This window comes from Phaethon aethereus (genome assembly GCF_964289735.1).
Source record: "Phaethon aethereus genome assembly, chromosome: 15".
Lineage (NCBI taxonomy): Eukaryota > Metazoa > Chordata > Aves > Phaethontiformes > Phaethontidae > Phaethon > Phaethon aethereus.
In genome coordinates this window covers 11,220,288-11,239,497 of record NC_138591.1, presented here as the reverse complement: position 1 = coordinate 11,239,497, position 19,210 = coordinate 11,220,288, and the positions used below count along the sequence as shown (strand labels likewise).

Here is a 19,210-nt window from a genome sequence, read left to right as displayed (position 1 = left end):
CCTTCAATAATTTGTCTTCAGTATTCTGAAAGACACAATACGGAAGGGGTACCTAATGCCTAAGAAATTCCTCCTGCCCTCTTCATATCTATGGACCAATGTGAAAAGTAGGAGAGTCTCAAATTTGTGAGTCTCATTTTGAGATGGCTAGTAGATAGAAAGTGGTAACTTAGAAAAGAAAACTTAAAAAATACATATCACAGTGTCTGATGCTATAATGTTGTACCATTTCATTTTCTTTGTATACGTAAAGATCTGGAATAGAATTTCTACAAAAGCTGTAATTCACTCTGGTTTATTTGCTTGTAAAAATACCCAAAAAAGCCTGTCACTTTCCCAGCGCTAGTAGTAGGTAATGCTCTACTGCCAAAGTTTCTGCAAGTAATATCCACTCTTGTAGTGTTTCAGAACTCCACTAGAAAATTTCAAATTGCTAAGATACTGGACTTGGAAAATCTATCTTAATAATTTTTCTTCATAAAGATTTTTTTCTGCACCATAAATGGACATGTTCTCAACAGACTTTAATAATTTCTGATGTTCTGGCTAATTCTAGCAGGTCATTTAGTCATGCTTTAGATGAGTTTATGAGGGAATATAATGGCAACAAATATAGAATAATGGTCTACTTGCTATCAAGTAAATGTATGTAATACCAGTTATAGAATGCCTTAAGTAATTTCACCACTTGAAGGTCTGCATTGAACAATCTAAAATGATTGACTTAATCCATAAAGTTGATTAAAGACTGAAACAGTTACTGTCGTAGCTGCTTGCTTCTGAGGTTTCCATCTGCAGCAGGAATGCCTGAGCTGCATGTGAAGCAGTCTTGGGACTGCCCCTATTCATTACCCAGTGGATTAAGATAGCTCCAAAATAACAGTAGTGCTTCTGTATTGTAAATTGCAGTGGTGCAAGAGCTGTTCCACATATAATTCTTCCATCTGTGCCAGAGGGCCAAAATTCTGAGACAGAGGTGGTATGGATGTCTGGAGTCGTCATAAGCAAAGATCCTAAGGTACTATTAGATCTATATTTTTTTCTTTCTTGATGCAGCAACTATATGGCTCCGAGTTGCATTTATATGCAAGAGTTTATAGAAGCAAGGCTTAAATCTGAACTCAGATCCAAGCAACAATGAGTTTAAAGACCTGCTGTGTTTATATCTATTGTAGTACACAAAGAGTTTTAAGAAAAATATCTCAGTGTGATGATTACAAAAATATAGATACAATCAGTGCGGTACAAATCTCTTTACTTTCTGGCTTCATCATTAACTGGGATTCTGAATAAACATTTTGTGTATGAGAGAAAATAAGGATTGTACCCTAATTTCACTACCATTTGGCATCTTTCTTGGAAACATGGCCACAGGAAAGATCAGAGATCAGCAAAGAGCTAATACACAGAGCAAAGAGACATATAGTGCATATTCTCACCCTTAAACCATCAGAAGTTCATCACCTCAGCTCCAGGGGGCTAGAGCACCTTTGATTGAGAGAGAAGCATAAGTTCCCCTCCAGAAGTGGTGTGTTTTTATACAATTAGGGATGTAATGCTGCAGTATGTAGGTACTTTCTCCTCTGCAGTGTAGAACTGCACAGGCCCAGGTGGAAGTACTTTGCTGGAGAGCAGTGCAGACAGATTAGGTGTCACACCTCGCTATATGTGGTATCTTTATTAGAGGTCACAGCTTTAATTCTCTCCTATTACTCTGTAACCATGCATGTAAGAAATCGCAGTCAGCCTCTACCACAAAACAAGTATCAGGAGTGCATGCAGCATATGAATCTGCTCTTTCTCCCATTGTTTTTATACCATTCCCCCAAAAGAAAGCAGTAAAATCTCACAATAACTGCACAGTGCAGTCCAAATAAAACTTATTCTTTGCCCAAATATAAGCAAATTTTCTGCTTTCTATAGTTACAGAAAGATAAGAAAAAGACTAATGCATATACTTTAAATGTTTCAAAATCCAAATACCAATGTAGTAAAAGTATATTTGCAGTAAAATGCACATCTGCATTGATCTACAGCACAGAATAAAGCCATTCACTAACAATCCAAACCTTCCTGAATTATACCGTTTTCTTTTATAAATATATTGAACTTGAATTTCTAAATATGTTACCTGTAATTTGTATGCATGCATACTTATGTATTTAAGATATAGATGAATATAGAATGCATAAATGTATGTATGCAAATTAAAATTGCAGTGGAACTGTTCATCACAAAAGGAAAATGTATCTGAACATGAGAAAGATCTGTGCTGTGGTCTAATACAAGACCGAGAAATAAGTTGCCTAGGACTTCAAAACCACTTGAAATGTCACCATATTTTCTCTGAAGCTCCAATGTGTACATCTTCCTTGCCTTCAATATCATAAACATGTTAATAGCAGATACAGAATAAAAATATTATTTAAAACTTAAAATAATAATCTTCCTCTCACCTTTCCCTTAGAGAGAAAAAAAAAATGAGCAAGTGAAAACTACATACAACTTGATGCTCTCCAGGAAAGTATTTAACTATTTTACTAGTGGAGAGGACATAACAGTCCAATAAGACCGCTTTCTTACTGGATGTTTCAACCTTACGAAACAGCTTGTTAAATCTTGCTGTAAGCTTAACTATCTGTATTTTGATATAACAAAACATGGAATAAGGCATAGGTTGACGAGCTGAGCAAAAACCAGGTAGAAGGAGACAAAGATACAAACCCAATATTAGTCAAACAAGACAACTAATTAGAAATAAATATGATAACTAATTTTTCTATTCAAAATGGCTTTCTCTTCGTGTTGCACTATTTGCACTAGGAAATCCTAAATATTTCTAATACTGAAATAACTATTTCTAATTTGCAAAACCCATGTACTGTCGATCCTCATTTAACATCCAGCAATATTTGTTTCATAATGCTTTAGTGCCAGCATTCCAGATATTGGTAAAGTTATAATGCAACTCACGTATATTATTTGGAGGAGGTCTTGTCTCCATGTTTTCATAATGTTGCACATGTACTACAATGTTTAGATCTCTTTCCATATGATCTGTTGTACGAGGACCTTGAGGTCGCATAACATCAGCAAGAGCCCTGAAAACCAAACAAAATCAAAATGAAGCTGTTGCAAAATCTGTAAGGCATTACCAATATAGTTCCAGGGTTTTTTTTGTTTCAGATGCAGTCCATCATAATGTCTGCTGGAGAAACCAGCTCCATTCACAGCAAAATCAGGGAATCAGATTCATTGCGAGACTTCGCACCTAAGGTTCTTTTTAGGTTGTCTTAGCATGCTAGCTGTCTAATACACAGAATACACAGAAACACATTAAGTTCTTTAGCTATCTTGGCTTTATAGGAACGTAATTTGAACTTGTTGAGACTTGTAGAGTTCTGCCATTGCGTGTGCTCAGTAACATTGTCATCTTGGTTAAGCTGAGCACCTCAGCACCTAACCCCTGTCTCTAGCTCTCACAAACTACTTATCTTCACACCTAGATTACAAGCAGGGCCTGTTAAAAGTAAATTCTCACACATGCATTTGCACAAAGCACCACACAATGCAATGGTCTTTGCCATTTTAATTCAAAAATGTCATCAAAGTTGAAAGGTCACCTGATTTTTCGTGTAGAAATCCAGTGGGCATAGAACTCTACATGGTCAGGGATTTAAGCTTTTCCCATCCAGAAGGGGAGATCAAAAATGTCATTTCTAACTTCTATGAGTGTCCTAGTCATTAAGATGGAGCAAAGCTTGCACAGAAACACTCCTTGCTGCTTTGAAGACAGCTCAGAAACGGGATGAAAGCTTTATGCTACCAAAGCGGGAGCAAGCAAAAGGATTCCTAAGTTAGGCCAGACCCAACCTGATGCTGGTTGTGGACTTTTTCTGCACAGCTGCAGGCAGTAACTATATCTGAGAGACAGATCCATCCTGCTCTGGTTTATTTTCTAATGACTAGTTTCACTGCCGAGTGTCCTGCTGAGTATGAGTGCACTCTTAGGCATACAGATCAGCACACACACCTGTACCAGCCTTGTGGGTCCAGAGTTAGTGACTAAGTTTTAAGCTCTGGAACTCTCAGCATGGCAACATCTAACTTTGTCTGTGATTCTGGGCTACGGAGTTTTACCACTGACTTCTGTAGAAGCAGGATTAGCCCCTGAGCGTATGCCATAGAGCTACCTGCTGAACTACTGTGTCATATAAAATATTGGCTCACCTGCAGAAGCTGTTGCCTTAGGCAAAGGAGAGCTATGGTATGTGTTACCAGTGTCTTCAGGGTTCAATGCAAGTCTTTTCTATTCAGGTCAATGCACCACTGACCATTATTTGCCTTCTTTTTGTTTTACTAGTTTTAATTTTTAGACCCCTCAAGCTGTTTTTTTTAAGGGAATGGATGCATCTTCTGGGCACTGTGCCCAGTTTAGTTTAATTTTCTGCAAAATTGTATACAGTGTCCCAGATACTGCATCAAGAAACACTAGTTTATAAGCTAACAAATAAAAAAAAAATAAGCACATTCACTGGTGAAAGCCATGGCAAGTGCCATCTAGCTCGTCCACTGTACTTCTGTGACATGATGATTTCTTGATCAAGAAGCACTGTACTTTTAAGTATTAAAAAGTAGCTTCATTTAAGTTACAGAGAGGAATCCTGAGCTGGATCTTGCTTTCAGATTGCAGGAACATTGCTTTGGTACACAGCTGAACGATATTGATGTTTCATTGTGTTTATGGCTAGCATTATGTTATTAAAATATTAGTTACAGTCCTGATCAACATGTTACAGAATAGTCTGTTGATACTGTAAAAGGTCAGAAGAGAGTAACCAAGTGATTAATGGTATCAGAGCAATGCTCCCATTTGAAGCAATGCTTATGCAGCACAAATAGCAGAGCTGGCCTACATAGCAGAAAAAGAAAAATTCAACAGAAGAGATCTCACAAAGGTATGTAGAAAATTATGCAAAAAGAAAGCATTATATTGCAAAACATAGTTTAAAATAAGTGGGGACCAAAACCATTAATATCTAGTCAATTTATGCAAATGTGTCTCTATACAAAGGAAATTATTGACATCAATATTAATTCTAATTCCAGAGGCAGCTGGACACATTTCTGAGAAGGGAAGAAATGCAAATGAAAGTTCTTAACTTCAGTGTGGGAGTTAAAACTGTGAGATCTCGTAATGCATGGATTAGTATTTCCCAACTTTGTGAGAGTGGGTTTTCAGAAATGCTTTCCTCATTGCCCTTAATCTGATGGTAAATATTGTTCACTGTAAACTTTAAATAACACCCTGTAGGATAGCAGATTAACTAGTGCCTGTCTGTGAAAATGCCAACTAAGTTTTTTACCATTTTAGGGTGGCTTTTTTCAAAGGGGTTTTAAAGAATTAGCTGTCCAGCTCCCACTATATTAAGAAAAAAGGAACTACTCACCATCAAGTTCTATTTTTAACAACACAGCACCTATGTTTATACTGTTAGCCAAAGTTGTACAATCTTCTCAGGGCAGAATAGCTCATATAACAAAGAGTTTGTCCTTATCTTCCACTGATGTCAGGGGGAGTTAAAAATGTGTAGCAGCTTGTTATCACTGACATAGAATGGAAATGCTGTACCTGCATTTTGTTCTTTTAGGGATTTGCCCATATAATGAAATGGATAAAGTGAGGTTTGTGCCCCAGTACATGACAAAATCCTTGAATAGACATTTGCTTTGAAAAATTCCAAATAGGCCAGCAGACTGTTATAATACCTTCATGCATTTGTCTCACCTGAATATCGTCATACAGATTTTGTTAATTATCTGAAGAAATTATTAGAGTGGGTCCCATTGAAAAATTATATACACAGAGGATCTTTTTCTACAGCTTTGCAATACTGAATGATTTTTAAAGGAAATGCAAAACACACGATAACCTTCTATTGAGGTAGTGATATCATTAGGTCCTATGTATTGATATTGATTGCAGTATTACAAAAGTGGATAAATGTTACCTACACAGGAGTTCATGGCCCAGAATTATCCAAGTATCACAAAACTTCAGCATTTCTTTTGCCATAAGATTTTTCTCTTTGGGTATGTAATGCTATTTTCAGGTGTTATAAAGCATGTGGAGCCAGGCATTTCCCTTATGGGTACAAGCTTGAAGCAGCTGAAACATGGGTTATTTCATGAAAGGTCACGTCATATTTTGCATCCAAAACTGGGTCAAAGCCCATAAGGGAAATAATTTCACACATAGGATTCAGAATTTTGGCAAGTCAGACTATTTTTGGCCCCAGGTACATGTCTTTTGAATGATCAACAAAAGACTTAACTTGCGAGCTCATCACATTGTGAAGGAAGAAAGAAGAGCTCAGATGGTTCACAGTATTTGGAAGGCTGCTAACGTACTGTCAGAAGCACTACTTCGAAAAACCAGGAGCTATAGCATACCAGCATGATTGTAAATATTGTCCTTTCTGTTCTTGGTTTGTTTGCACGTTCTCCACAAGTATTAGGGAAGACAAAGGTGTGGTTTTATTTACAGAAAAATCTCCTCCATGAAACAGAAGTAAAGCTTTTCCCTTTTCTAGTCACTTTCAAGAGAGAATTCTCCACTTTAACTGATGGACCCTGGAAGTCCCATGGATGTAGTCTTAAGCATCATAAGAACATGCTGCCCTCATATGCCTCACAGAGCTTCTAGATCTGCTTCAGGAGACAGATCAATTCCGTTTCCTTTTAGGCACAGTACTGCCACATTCATTCCCTTTGCCATATCTGATAACATACACCATCTTATTCCCTTATTCTCTTAGAAAGCAGGAGGGTAAAGGTAGAGTTATTCTGTTTGGATACTACTATTACTGCTTAGTTCTTGGACACTGTAGCTGAAGGGAACATTTTTCTCCTTTTAACGTCAAGTAACAAATTTTAAAATTAGGAGAATGATCTAAACAAAACATTATCATATGATGTCTAAAGTGAAATATGCCATGCAGAGTTAATACCGTACTTCCCTCTCCATTTTCATCCTCCAGATTTACAGTTCCATGCCAACAGTAAAAGTGTTTTACTGAAAAGCACTGATCTAACAAGAAAGAAAATGTCAACAGTGCCAGACTTGGCCTTTTTGGTTAAAACAAAAAGCAGTAACAAGCTCTCTAAAAAAGAACAGATTTTGACTCTTTTTTCCTAAAAGGACTTGCCCAAAAGAGATTTTTTCCTATGGATTGTTTTCACTAAATAAATACATTTCCCTGATGCTTTTCATTGTCAAATATTTCAGGAAAATTCAGTGAAATTAATGAAGTGTTCTTTCTTTGTTTTGGTATAGCAGCAAACAAAATGTAATGAAAGGTGAGTGTATAGAAACTATACTTGCCAAGCCTGTGAAGTTTTCTTTATTAACACACACCAGTGTCTTACTTTAACAGCAGATCCACTGACTGCAAGATTAAATAATGCAAGGAATTAATAAGTGTGGCACAGTTTTGCTTCCTATTTGTAAATCCATGTTCTTATTCCCATGTGTCAGGTCTCTGTTTATATTTTTAGTAAATCAAAAATGGAAATACATAATTTACACCAGTTGTATTCTGTCCACTTTCTTTAAAAAAATCAGCCCTCATAAAAAAAGATCAGTTTACATTATGCATTGTCTTTTTTGATAAGCAGTACCATCCTTTCCATAGGTGAATTTATTCATAGGAATGAAGAAGATCCAAATGTTTCATGTAGCCATTGGCTAGGGAAGGGAAAGGAGACAACCTTAGCTAAGGAAATAGATGACAGATCAGCCTCTGTGTGTTTCTTGCTGACAGCCAAAATGAAGTGACACTTAGTACTTGGGTTTTGGCCTACCTAACACTCTCAGTGCATTATACTTTTGTTTATTAATAAGGTTCAGTGCAGAAAAAAAACATAAGAAGTGTTCTTTTTAGTTTTGTTGTTTGATATTGTAGTGATGAATGTTATAAAAGAAGGTGAATATGAATATAGGCTATATGTTATTTTAATTTTTGGTACTATTAAACAGATAAATTACTTATTTCTTAAGCATTGCAACCTTTTTTCCAGAACATTAGTAGTGTAAAATGAGCTAGGATGAAATATTTTAGTTAAACACACGTTCGAGGACAAAAAGGTTACTTCAATTCTTCACTCAATTAACAGAATTTTAGATTGCCGAAGGGATTTACAAATCTAATTCCTTTTCAAATTAATGGTAAGCCCACCCCACAGCTGTAATAGGAGTGTGAGAACTTTTTTTTAAAAAAAGCTATAGTGCTGCTTTTTCAGAACATGACTAGCTGTTATGTGTACTGAGTGGGTGACTGTTTCTCCATGTGATCATGACTTCCCAAGTTTCTATATAATCCTGACTTGAACATTTTCATGGCAAGAAAAGTACAAGATCTCAGACTCTGTTAAGTAATCAGGGTAACGGAAGACCTTTTCTAAGAACCACTTCAGAAACGTAATCTTTATGCATACATGACTGAAGGATTTCAGAATGATTTACCAATCCCCTATAATTCTATTTCCATAAACTAAGACAGAATATCCTTTCAGAATACTTCATATGTGTACTTTAGATAGCAAATATTTCTACTAGTAGAAATAGGACCTATTTAAGCCATATATAAGTAGGGATGGCTACAACTTCACTCTGTCCTGTTTTTTGTAACTGTTACAAGCGCTGCCTTTTTGCCTGCATGAAGACACTACAGAGAGAGGCTGAAGCAAGGAAGAGCTTTTTCCAAACAAGCTCTGTAGTTTAAGATGTAAAAAAGAAAATTGGACCCATGTATTCTTTTTATCTGTTTAGTAGTTGAGAATATTCAAAATGCCTAAAGGATTATTATACCTTGCTCAACAAAAAACATCTTTGCAGAAGTATCACTGACACATGATGTTGACTAAAATTCCTGCAATGTGCTTTGTTCCTCAGTAGTAAAAGCATATCCATATCAGCCAGTTTATAAATAGCAAATAATTGCTAGTGAACTGGTGATGCATTTGCAGGAGTATTTTTGTGGCTTTCTCTGTTCATTTCAGGATAAGCAGTTAATCAAAAAGTCATGCAGAAACTTAAGTAAAAAATAAGGCTCTGGGTGTTGAGTTGATCTCTTGGACTATCTTTCAAAGGATGACTCTTCATCTAAGCTTTAAAGATTGTGAACTACACCATAGTCGGGGCAAGAGGAAGCTTTCTGCCACACTGCACATCCAGTAGAAGGTATCCTTTTAATTGCATTTCATCACTAAAGTTGCCCGATATGCTGGAATCTATTTAGACCCTTTAATGGAGCTGTATGCCTTTTTTAATGCCTTTCCCCCATCTGCTTTACTGTCATGTGCCTCGGACTAGCATAAAGAATCAGACTGCAAACTTGACAAATGTGTTATGCCTTGATTTTGAACTGCTGTGACAATCTGGGTTTGGAATATGCTGTTAAAGCCATTGTGCTCCGTCCTGAGGTGCCCACCTACCTATCCACCACTAGGCAGCCAGTATCTGGAGTAGACGGTACACAGCATGCCTAACTCTAGGTGGGGGAGGTTCTCTTTGGTATAACTCAGCCATTACACTGTAGATACAGAGTGTAACACACACATACATGGATGAGACAAGACTTTCATATTCCATTTTTTACTTCTCAACAGTAACTGAAAAAATGTTAAGATATTCTACAATAGCTTTTCTTTTTTGTGTCTGCCTCTTCCCTTCCACCCTGGCTCATTTTCACAGCTTAGAAATTTTACAAATAGCTGACACACTTGCAAGGGTTGGGGGAGTAGGGAAGGTCTTGCCAAAACCATTTTGCAGCTGGAGAGGGAGGGTGAGATGACATTTGTTTACATCCTTCTGTTGAGAAGTAAAAACATTTTCCAAGCTTTGAAACAGTTGGAAGAGGGAACCCATCAGGCTTTCTATAATTCAGTGTTGCTGGTTTCAGGATTTTTTTGCTTTCCTATTCACGTACAGTATATCTGCGAACACTTGCTGGATCTTGTTGGGGAGAGGGTCAGACACTGCAGATGAAAAGGGACTACTGTCTGTGCAGACTCCACAATTATTTCTAGTCTTCCTCAGTATGCATGTACTTTGATAACCTGGGCTTGGGGAACCACAGGAGCTCTGTTCTCCAAAGTTGGTCTCTCTCGGTTGCCTTGCAGGGGAATGCAGCCTGCCTGGCAGGCGTTGTTTGTTTAGAAAGAACACAAGGGCTCCTCTCTCCTCTTTAGGGGCTGGGGGATGAGATAGGTGGGAAGGGGACCCTGCTGCCTGGCACTCAGTCTTACCTGGACATGTGCTCCCGCTGGGGTCTGTGTGCCTTCTCCAGCCCTAGTTTGGTGAAGATCCCCACCAGCACCATCACTGCCACAACCCCACAGATGATGTAGACAATGAGGTTGGTTTTATCCCTGGTAGGATCATGCAGAGGGTCGTCTATGCGGGAAGGAGGCTTCCCGGTGTTCATCCATAACGGCGTCTCATAGTTTGTGCAGGTGCTTTGATCCAGCCTTGTCTTCTTGAACTTGCAGCAAAACCTGAAGCCACAAGTGCCGCAGCAGAAGATGAACTCCCCCGAGCTACAGTTAAAGGGGGGGTCCCACTGCCCCATCACGTCGAAGTAGCCCCTGCAGAAGTCCGGGGTAGGAGGTGGCTCGGATGGGTCTAGCTGTTCCCCAAGGCTGGAGTGGTTTCCTCCTGAGAGCACCACGAAGCTCCCCAGCTGCTGGCCAGCTTTCTCCTGAGCCCGACACATCAGCGTGAGAAGGTCCGCCACCAAGTAGCCGAAAAGCAGCCGAATAAAGCCTTCCATTCTGCCTCCCAGCCCCGGCTCAGCGATGCCGCCGCCGCTGGAGCTGCTGGATGCTGCGCTGCGCCGGGAGCTGAACATAAAGGGGTTCCGTCAGGGGCTGCGCGGCCGCGCGCCCGCGCTCGCCTTCAGCACCACGGACAGCGCCGCGCGGGCCGGGCCGGCGGGGCCCACCGCTCCCCGGGCCGTCTCCGCAGCCCCTCGCCGTTCCGCTCCGGGGGAGCGAGCGCGCGGCACTTGTGGAGTGCGCGGGAGAGGGAGCGCGCGGCAGGAGGAGGAGGACCGCGGGGTGGCGGCGGGCGTGCGGGGCACCGCGCCGCGCGGCGGGCTGGGGAGAAGGGGCGTGGAGCGGGCCACGAGGCGGGAGGGCTGAGGCGAGGGCGCTGCAGGGGCGGGAAGGAGGAGAGAGGGCGAGCGAGCAGCCTCCCCGCGCCGCCTGGTGCCGGCGTGCAGGCGCCGGGGGCACCCACCTTCCGCTCCTCCGCGGGGCCCGGCGCGGTCTCTCGCACAACTCCCTCAGCCAGCCACGGCGCCCGCCCAGCCCCGCCTGCAGCCAGGCGAGCCCGCGGGAGGCGACGGCTGCCAGGGCAGACCGCGGGAGGCTGGACGGACTCGCCGCGGCATCCAGCCGGCGGGGAAGGGCGGCCGCCAGCGGGGAGATCCGCCTCGGCGGGCAGCGTGCGGATGGGAGCGCTCCGTAGGCGCCCGCGGGAGGCTGCGCGCCGGAGACCCGGGGTTGCCCGCCGGCCCGCCCCAGCCCCCCCCGCGGACCTCCCCCCAGCAGTCCCTCTGTGGGGCCGGCGCCCCCCCCCCCCCGAGCAGCCCCTCTGAGGGGCTTCCCCTCCTCCCGTCAGCCCCGCCGCGGAGCCGCTCCCCCCTCACGCCCCTCAGCCGCGCCGCGGGGCCGGCCCCGCTCACCCGCCATCCCTTACATAAGAGACTTCCCGCCCAGGCGGGCGCTCCCCACAGGTGCGTCTCCAAAAGCGCGGGAGCGCCTCCTCGTCCCCTCCCCCCGCCCCGCGCGCACCGCGCTGAGCGGGGTAACGGCCAGCGCGCGCGGCCCGGGCGGGGCGGGGGAGACGAAGCGGGGGCGCCGGGCGGCCTCAACCCCGCACAGCCAGTCCGCGGGCTCCGGGCCGAGGTGAGCGCCCCGGGGGAGGAAAGCAGGGCGCCGCTCTCCCGAGAGGTGGAGCGGCCCTTCTCCCGGTGACCGCTCTCCTGACAGGCTGGCGCTCTCCGGAGATTCCCGTACCTGTGAGGCAAAGGCAGGTCCTCCTGGCGGGGCGGTGTCCATGGGGCCGTACCTCCGCTAAACCATGGGCGTGAGCGGACGCTGCCCTCGCTCCGGCGCGCTGCGCACAGGTACGGTGTTACTTGTGCCGCATGGTTCAGAGCGCGGCTACGTTTCTCTTTGCTAAACGTGAGCTGCGCCGGCACATCATTTATTTAAAAATCTTGTTATAATGTCAGTCAGGCTGGCTCCAGAGGACACGGGGAGGTTGCGGGTTGCTTGCGAGACACGGAATTAAAATAACTTCACCCAAACAGAGAACTGACTCTAGGAAAGACTTTTTAGTGATTCGCTCCCCATCCCTGTTTAGTTAACTCTCTCACCTCCGCCTTTTGGTTTGGCGGTAACCTGCGCAAGTAGCGATATTATTATCCCGAATACTATGCTGCCACCAAATGTAGGAAATAAGCCCGTTATGGCGGGATTTAACAGTGTGGGCTGGTGCCTGAAGCAGCTTCCCCTTTCCTCGGGGCACGCCCGTGCCAGCCTGGCCGCGGCCTTGCGGGCTATTGTCGGCGCGGGGCGAGAGTGCCGGGCGCGCTGGCTCTGCAGAGGCGCCTCGCCGCTCCGCTGCCCGCGCCTGCGAGGGGGTAGGTTGCCGCCGCGCTTCACGAACTTCGGCCGACTCCGTGTGGAGTTGTTAAGCGGTAAATAAACAGAAAGGTGAGGCAGAGGGCAAAGCAGACGTTTGGAATCAGAGAGGGCTGTAGTTAGCTAATTGCGATTCTTGGCATTCTCTTAAAAATAGACTTGGTATAGTGATGATTCCAATGAACAGTTTGACAGTATGCCTTGCATCCTTGTCCCGGAGGTACGTTAGAAAGCCCCCTTATTTCCCAGCAGAGAGAAACAATCAGTCCCAGCCAAAACCAGCCTTTTTGGGTTTTAATATTTAATTCTTAAAACCTCCACCTCATCAACATCCCCTTTCAAGTCTCTGAAATCATATCATTCCTCCCTTGTGTATACTTCTTTCTGCTATTATATATTATTTAACACTTTGTGATGCAGTTTGTGCTGAAAATACTGCACAAAATAAATCTGTTCCATACTTACTATTGCATCTAGAGACATTTAAGGTCCAGTCCAGTCAGGCGCTTAAGATTATGCAAGTTTCCCCGTTGATCTGACTGCTAAAAAGCTGCTTAAATATTTTGCATGATTAGTGCTATACATGTGCAGAAATAATAACATCCAAAAAAATTATTTATTTTATGGACTATTAAACCCGACTAACTATGGTACATGTTTCTTGTTTTGCTGAGTTCCTGGAGTTTTCCTTAAGAATTCCCCTATAGCAAAAAAGACCAAAGGATTTAAGTTAGAATCTAACATTTGTGGGATTCAGGTCCACGCAATCAGAAGATGACCCTAAGTGGCATGTGCTTGGAATGAGAGCCCAGGACTGGGGAAAACAGGAGGGTGATTAAAGCTCCTTGAAAAAAAAAAAGTTTCCTGTGGCACCATAAGACTTTGGACCAGACCCATAGAACTCAGAACCCATGAATAATGTTACCCTAATTAATCACAAGTTACTCTAGTTGTTATGCTCTCTGTGCCTGTTAGTTGTATTAGTAGTGATGTTATTTCAGCTGTACCATGTTTTAGAGTTCTAATAATGAACTAGACTTCTTCTAGAGTAGCGCATGAACCCTTTCTACTAGACCTGCAGCAGTGTGTTTTAATGGCTTCATAGCATGTAGGTGTAAGAACACTTGCATGACCAAAATATAAAACCATGAAGTATAATAATGGAAACAAGAAAACTAGTTGAGATAAATGGGTATTATACACAGTCTTGGGTCTTTATGTGATTTTATAAAGCTTTTCTCAATAAAGTCAGTCAACAAACTTCTAATTTATTTCAATTGTTTTTATCAAGTCGAGAAGCACTAAAGATTTCCCAGTTTAGCACCACTGCCTTCCACTTTCAAGACTTCTTTAAGGTAAGTAGTAATTACCTACTTTTCTACAGTTATATCCCATAAGGAACGTATTTTTGCCTCTGAAACAAGTGAGAAAATGAATGATTCATCTAGAACCTACACAGTTGTCTTTACTGAAGTGCATATCCATTTAAGTGAAATACTTAATTTTAGGCACAGGCCTTATACAAAATTAGGTATTCCTATTATATTTTTCTCTAATTTCTTTCACTTGTTTTCACTGAGACTTTCACACGTGGGTCAATGGCAATGCTTGTTGTTCAACTTTAAGCTAGAAAATGGGCTTTTTTTCCTGGTAAATCCTGTAGCAATGTATAACCATGTCTCAGTGGAAGTTACATAAATGCATACACACTCATACTCAACATATTTATGTGTGCACTGTACATTCAATTCTGTGTTTAATTGTATATACTCTTAGAAGTGATTCTTGCAGGTTTTAATGTAAATAAGAGAGTTTGAAAAATTAGGAAAGTTAATGAGTTAACCTGAATGTTGAGGTGGTGATAAATCTGAAGAATATAAAACAATTAGAACATATAGAGTAATTGCAATTATCACGTTCCAAATTCTATATTTGATTTTTGTTATTTTTAACAACATCGTGTTATTATTAACAACATTGATGCAACCTCTAAGTACTTCCCAGGGACTGATTACCTGCTAGAAAAAATAGTCCTTTGCTGAGCACTGAGTCAATGGAACTTTCCACCCAGTCATTAATTCCCAAGAAACGCCATATAGCTCAATCATTATTAATAGACATTCCAGAGCTGTGAAAATCTGTCAAAAAGGCAGCTAGATAGGCCTGATCTCAGGCAGTATCAATGTGAAAGGTATTTTGTGATAAGAAATGCCATATGGAAACTGGAATGAAGCAGTCAATGTCTGTTTCCTTGACAGTTATTTCATACTGTAATGGGATGTTTGGATGTATAGATACAAAATTCATTGCAGCTGGAAAACAAAATAGGTGATGATTCTACTATAGCAGGTCAACTGGCAGCATGTTTGCAATCACAAGTCTTTAAAAGTGTAGTTAAATGTGAGATGATGTCTGCTGTGGAGCAATAAGGTAGCTTGAGACATGAAAGAAATAGCAGACGAGTTGAAGAAGCACAATGTGTTTAACAAGGAGGCTACAAGCTACATGAGGTTTATAGATATTGAAAACAGTCCCATGATGGACAAATATTGTAAACAGCCCTGAATGACACAGCTCAGAAGTTTGTTTTGAACACCACTACATTCTTGAATCAGTATACATCAGACAGCCCCACTTGCTTCTACTAAGTTTTGTTATTCCTCTATGAGGAGCATGCTTTCCCATTGGTATTAGGCTTGCTGGATGGTTAAAATGCAACTGGTTCTAGACATTTCTTTTAGTTACACAGCTAGTATTTCATAAGCCTTTGTTCTTTTACCCAATAACAGCAACCGTTAGTATCATATCAGTGCAGCAACGTGTGAAAACCCAGCCTGTAGTGTGTTGACACTAAATATACTTCTTCTTTTATAATTACTGAGCACATGTCTTTTAAGCTAACTTTTCTCGTTTCATTAAAAAAGATGCATATACTGACTGAGGCAGAATGAACTTGTTCTTAATAATTTCATGAATCCATAGCAACTTCAATTAGAACATCTTATAAACACTGAGCATTTTTTAGTTATCGTCATCAAGTCTGAAAGAAATACACTTTGCACATAGCAAAGGGATCACCATTGAGAGGTCTTAATGAGCCAGGAGGTGCTTCATGAATGAAAAAGCCTGAGAGACTTACTTGTTTTCATTGGTCCCTGAGAGGAAGATAATTTATTGCAATTCTACAATGTAGAAATTACCTTTATCACCTAATATTTTTCTCTTCAATCTTCTTCTAAAACCAAAACTGTAGTAATTGCATGGGTTGGGGTTGAGGCAGGCAGTAACAGCATTCACATTTGGAGTAGACGTAATGAAATCCTGAGAATGCTTGTCGTTTCAGTTTAATTCAAAGGAAATTCAGAAAAATTCAGATAAATTTAGAAGGTAAATGGAGTAGTTGCAAATATACAAGAGGAAATACATGTAAACTGCAAATATCTTCAGTATGCAGTAGTGGGAAAAAAGTGCCAAAATGTCTAAAGCAGCTTTCAGCAGTATAACTGAAAAATGAGTTGTGCCCTCAGGTTTGCCTGTTGCACAGCTATTCCTCTGATTCTGAACAAGGAAAACTGCCAGTCAGTTTCTCTCTTCGGCAAAACTGATGTTACTTTTGAATTGGAACAGTATTGCAAGTACCTGCGAACAAGGTATGTTTCTGCTTGTTATAAATTAGACTGCCATGTAGTTTAGATCTGGAATGATTGGCCAGGTGTCTGAGGGTTACTGCAACTGACAAAGAAGGCTCTGCAGATCATTCCGAACTCATGCCAATAAAATCTTTATGTCTTGTTAACAAAAAAGAAAAGAAAGGCTACAGAGAATCAAAAAAAATTGAAGTGCTTTTGTACCTTTCCAACTGAAAATGCAACCGTCTTTGTTCCCGCGAGTTCAACTTTTCAAGGCAGAGAGGAAGCCTTTCTAAATGGACCTAAAATAGCATTACAATTTTTCAAGGTTAAAGTCAGTATAATAGGCTGTATAGTGTGCCTGAGCACAGAGAAGCTGTGGTTAGGCATAGAAAAGGACACATAGCAAAGAAAATTTTCTAATCCTCTGCTGTCTGACTCTGGCATATGTTAGAACAGCTAGGGAGCTGACCTAACCAATACCTCTTCTAAAAACTCCTCAGTAACTGAGATTAAAAGGTAGACAAGTTTAAGTCTAGAATGTGTATTCTCCAGGCCTGGAACATCCATGGATGGAAGCTAGAACAGGAAGAAGTCAAATTAGTGAGTCAGTTATAGCACTATTAATCCTTGAGGGCTATAGAAGTGAGCTGTAAACCTCAGAAGTGAAGAACTTGCTCTTCACAGAAATGTAAAGTTGCTGTATTACTTAACTAACAAAAGATTTTAGCCACCATATATTTTGCATGTCTCCCATGTACTGCCATGCAACCAAAATCAGAAGTTCTTACTGAACATTAGACCTTTTTAGTGTGCCTCCCTGATAATAAGCTTTAATGATGTCTCTCCATATCATTGTCACAACATGCCCATCCAAGGCTTGATGTATTTTGTATCTTACATATCGTAATAATATATAGATGTAGGAACTTTCAGATTTATGAAGATTTCTCTGACAGTTCCATTTTTAAAGGATGTTAACTGTTAAATGGTGCTCAGGATTTTAAAATGGTAAGTCACAAGACAGATGAAATAAGAGGTACAGAGAAAGTAATAATGGTCTGAATTCTGTGATACATTTTTGGTTATATGACACTGCAATTTTCATGTGGCTATCAGATTCACTTATGTGGCTACCGTGCCTGGCCAAAAGTGCCAAATGTGGTTGCCAAAAGTTAAATATCCACATGCCAACTCAGTATCTACTAAATTCAACAACTGTCTGTCCACTGATTTAAAATTGGAAACTGCACTGGGTGATTTTGTACAAGAGATGCTGAATAATCACAGCTTAGACTGAAATCATCAGATGTCTGAGTGGTCAGTAATTCTGAAAATCGGGTCACATATTTGAAAGCCCAGTAATGAATTCAGAGACTAAATTTAGGCACATATGTTGGAAAACTGTTGACGTGCACAAATTCATACACAGGTTCCAGGCCACGCTTTTAGGCAGATTGTAAAAACTGTCCCTTCTTGACTCCACTTGACAGCCAATGTAAAGAACAGTACTAAAGCTGGCTCCAAAGGGATTTGCTTCTCTGTCCTCTAGCGTGATAGCCAGTGAGAAGAAATAATCTATCAACCAGGTATACTGACAGATGAGTCAAAAACTCATGAAGATCTCAAGGTGGAAAAGTAAATGCCGTTTCTTATGTTTTCTTTCTAGAGAGCATTCTGGTAATGTTAACAGGATTCGTTGCTGATATTTCTCAGCACAGCACAACTCTGTTTTACCTACATATATAGAATATCTATCTGGAACATCTATCTAAGTATTCTGTTACACCTATCTTGAATGAAAAGGCATCAATCCAGTCTCCTTGCTCTTTGCATCATGTCAATAAGTAAACTGAAAAGTAAATGTTTAAAGTAAATAATGTGTAGCAGAACAACTTTGATAATAATTCTCTTTTTTTCTTGTGGTTTTGTAACATATATTTGCCTAGATTTTTTTTTTTTAATGTGAAAGTGCAGTGATTCCATAGCTGGATAAATAATAGGACAAATAAAAGGATTTTAACTGTAATGTTAAATGCACATTAGGGAGTCTTGAGAAGTGGTGCAAAAAGATACTGACAGCAGATTATAGTGGTATCTTTTTGTTGTAGTGTTTACTTAAATCAGCAGATTATCTCTAACCTGCTAAATATAATCTGATGTTATAATAACATATTTAGGATATCTGCTCCCTAACACATATATAGGAGATTATTGCAGAGTACAATAAGGTTAAACATATCCTTAATACTAAATGCTGGCACCTGGGAGTACAGTTTTCAGAATGGATTATTTTATCTGTATATTTATATAGGCAAGTAATATTGGAGTAAAATGTAAAGAAGCCGCAAAAGGAATACTTCTGTATAATATAGTTATAATATATATAGGGCCAGTTGTAACTGAATACTTGGTAAAAGGACAACTCACAATTTTCTTGGGTGTGTGTGGGAATTAGTCTGTCATTCACTCCCACACACCTGACAGAAAGCTGGCCTCTTTAAAGTCAATTTTGTAATTTATATACACCTTGAAGTCTTAAATATGATTTTCCAGTTTAACAAATTCTCCCTGTGAATATAGTGATTGTTCTTCTTTAAAAAGAAAAAATACCAAAATTAAAAAGGAAATTGCATGTAATTTCTATGCAAACTAGAACAGTTGAAGTGAGCCTTGATAATATGATGAAGAAACAGATAATTTAGATGGCTGAACAATAGGATCGCTTTCCTACATAAACAATGCAAGTATTTCAACACATAAAATGACCATAAGTGAAAAAGAGCAGATATCTCATAATACCTAATTATTTCACTTGTTCCTGTCGTACTGTTTAGCTCAAGTTAAAAAAAAAACAAATAACAGTTGCG

The 19,210-nt window shown here is 40.7% G+C and overlaps 1 protein-coding gene across 1 annotated transcript in view; it reads right to left on the bottom strand.

Annotated features, from left to right (window-relative positions):
• Window positions 1-10,925, bottom strand: part of SHISA9 (shisa family member 9) — a 187,462-nt gene extending 176,537 nt beyond the window's left edge. Inside the window, exons 1-2 of the mRNA XM_082006645.1 lie at window positions 10,309-10,925; window positions 2,974-3,101 (exon numbers count right to left, since the gene is read on the bottom strand). Of these exons, the coding sequence (XP_081862771.1) occupies window positions 2,974-3,101; window positions 10,309-10,910 (730 nt within the window). The 5' untranslated portion in view covers window positions 10,911-10,925. The remainder of the gene's footprint in view (window positions 1-2,973; window positions 3,102-10,308) is intronic.
• Window positions 10,926-19,210: the final 8,285 nt, after the last annotated feature.